At 38.9% G+C, this 2,202-nt stretch overlaps 1 protein-coding gene across 1 annotated transcript; it reads left to right on the forward strand.

The window, feature by feature from the left end:
* The first annotated feature begins 870 nt into the window (after positions 1–870).
* LOC118830275 (olfactory receptor 13A1-like) lies at positions 871–1,800 on the forward strand. The gene has a single exon (XM_036737205.1). It carries the CDS (start codon positions 871–873, stop codon positions 1,798–1,800), a length of 930 nt encoding a protein of 309 aa, XP_036593100.1.
* The last annotated feature ends 402 nt before the right edge of the window (positions 1,801–2,202 follow it).

Here is a 2,202-nt window from a genome sequence, read left to right on the forward strand (position 1 = left end):
GAAACTGTGTGTTTAATTAAATGAGAGTGGAGATCATAATAGAAGACAGAGTTAAGTGACTTGCCCAAATCACATAACAAGTAAGTGTCTGATGCTAGATTTGAACTCAGGTTTTACTAACTCCAGCCAGGTCTGCCTCTTTATCCATTGTACCATCTAACTAATTAACCTTGGGCTAAATCTCATTATATGACCCTTGCATTCAGTTTCTGATCCTGGTTCTAATCCAGTTTCCATTATGGGTACAGTAGTACTTTCCACCACTTTCCAGGCTTGCAGATCCTCTGTCTCTATCTTCAGCAGCAATTTTGTATTTGCCATGTAATAGTTCAGAGAATTCCAAATTATGGCCATCCCTCACATGCCAGATTCAAATAAATGAATTATACCATGGAACTTATTTGTTCCCCTCGCATACCTGGGGGAATAAGGGAAACTTTCAACAAAAGCATAGAAGATGCTATAAAATGACAGATGAAAAAGACTATGATTTTCCTGAAGGAAGGTGATGATGATGATGATGATGATGGTGATGATGATGATGATTATGATGGTGATGATGATGACAATATGTGCGTACGGGTATGCGTGGAGAGGGGTGTGAGTGTGTTTGTGTATGTTTTAATTAACTCTTGAAGGAGATTGAATTCATTGACAAGAGGTCTCACTAACCAAATATTGTTTCTCTATTTTTGGTGCAACACAGTTAGATTACTTCGTCAAAATTTGATTTGGGAATATAAACACATTTTACTTTGCCTAATTTTAATTGGGATCTTTGTTTTCTTCACTTTAGTGAACAAAATAATCTATCGTTGGTTGGATATTGGGGAAATAGACTGACAAAAGAAAACCTGACAACTTTCTCATATGGCATCAAATAATCATTCAGCAGTGGCTGAGTTCATCTTACAAAGTTTCTCTGAAAATCCTCATGTTCAGATGCTTTTCTTCAGCATCTTCTTAGGAATTCTTTTAGTGGCACTGACAGGTAACTCACTCATTATCACTGCAATTTGTCTAAATCCAGGCCTCCATACTCCCATGTACTTTTTCCTTACAAATTTGGCCTTACTGGATATTTTCTCCAACTTCACTGTGGTGCCTAAGTTGCTGCAGAACCTAATAAGCAAGAACACCATTTCCTATGGTGGCTGCATGGCTCAGATATATTTCCTAACTTGGTATGTGGTGGCTGAGCTCTTGCTTTTCACAGCCATGGCCTATGATCGGTATGCAGCAATCTGCCAGCCCCTCCACTACAGCACTATCATGAGCAAGGCAGCTTGCTGTCTCATAGCATCTGCAGTGTGGGCTATCAGTGGGACCAATGCAACAATACAGATGACCATGACTGTTCGCTTGTCTTTCTGTGGCCCCAATGTCATTGATCATTTCTTTTGTGAGATTCCTCCATTATTGCCTCTTTCCTGCTCCTCAACTGAAGTCAACAATGCAATGATATTTGCAGCAGACATGTTCTTTGCTATTTTCACTTATCTGCTCATCCTAGTGTCTTATGGTTTCATCATCTCTAGCATCTTAAAGATCCGGACCAAGGAAGGGAAGAAGAGAGCATTTTCCACTTGTTCCTCCCACCTTATTGTGGTTACCATGTATTGTTGCACTATAATTTATATATATATTCTTCCCGCTTTTGGTCAGTCTCTGAAGAAAGGCAAAGTAGCTTCAGTGTTTTATACCATAGTAGCCCCAGCCTTGAACCCCCTGATCTACTCCCTGAGGAACAAGGATGTGAAAATAGCACTCAAGAAATTATGCTTATTCCTTAGGAAATAATTGGCCATTTGGCAAACTGATACAGCTTATAAAATTGGATTAAGAATGTACTTGAAATAAATTTGTACATAGATCACTGCCTGGACAAGTTTATACCTAATTTCTCCTGGTAGGCAACGCTCCTGAACACAGGGTGTTCTCTTAGGCAAACCTGCTACATCCCTGGTTTCATATTTTCTTGAAGGCTTTTATTGAAGAAAAAGTCAGAATGTCTCCAAAGAATGGCACAGAAATATTGGAAGTACCATACTAGGTCAGATCCATGGTTCAAGCAGAACAGAACTTTGTTGCCAAAACACATTCTAAGAGATAATTCATTTGAGGGTATGATTGCTTATTCTCTCTGATGTCAAGTAATTAGGTGAGACTTATTGGAATTTTGGTGATGAACTTGATAGACTT

This window comes from Trichosurus vulpecula, chromosome 8 (assembly GCF_011100635.1).
Source record: "Trichosurus vulpecula isolate mTriVul1 chromosome 8, mTriVul1.pri, whole genome shotgun sequence".
Taxonomy (NCBI): Eukaryota; Metazoa; Chordata; class Mammalia; order Diprotodontia; family Phalangeridae; genus Trichosurus; species Trichosurus vulpecula.

Excerpts from the sequence above, each read along its gene's own strand:
- LOC118830275 (XM_036737205.1), top strand. The coding sequence starts at position 871 with ATGGCATCAAATAATCATTCAGCAGTGGCTGAGTTCATCTTACAAAGT.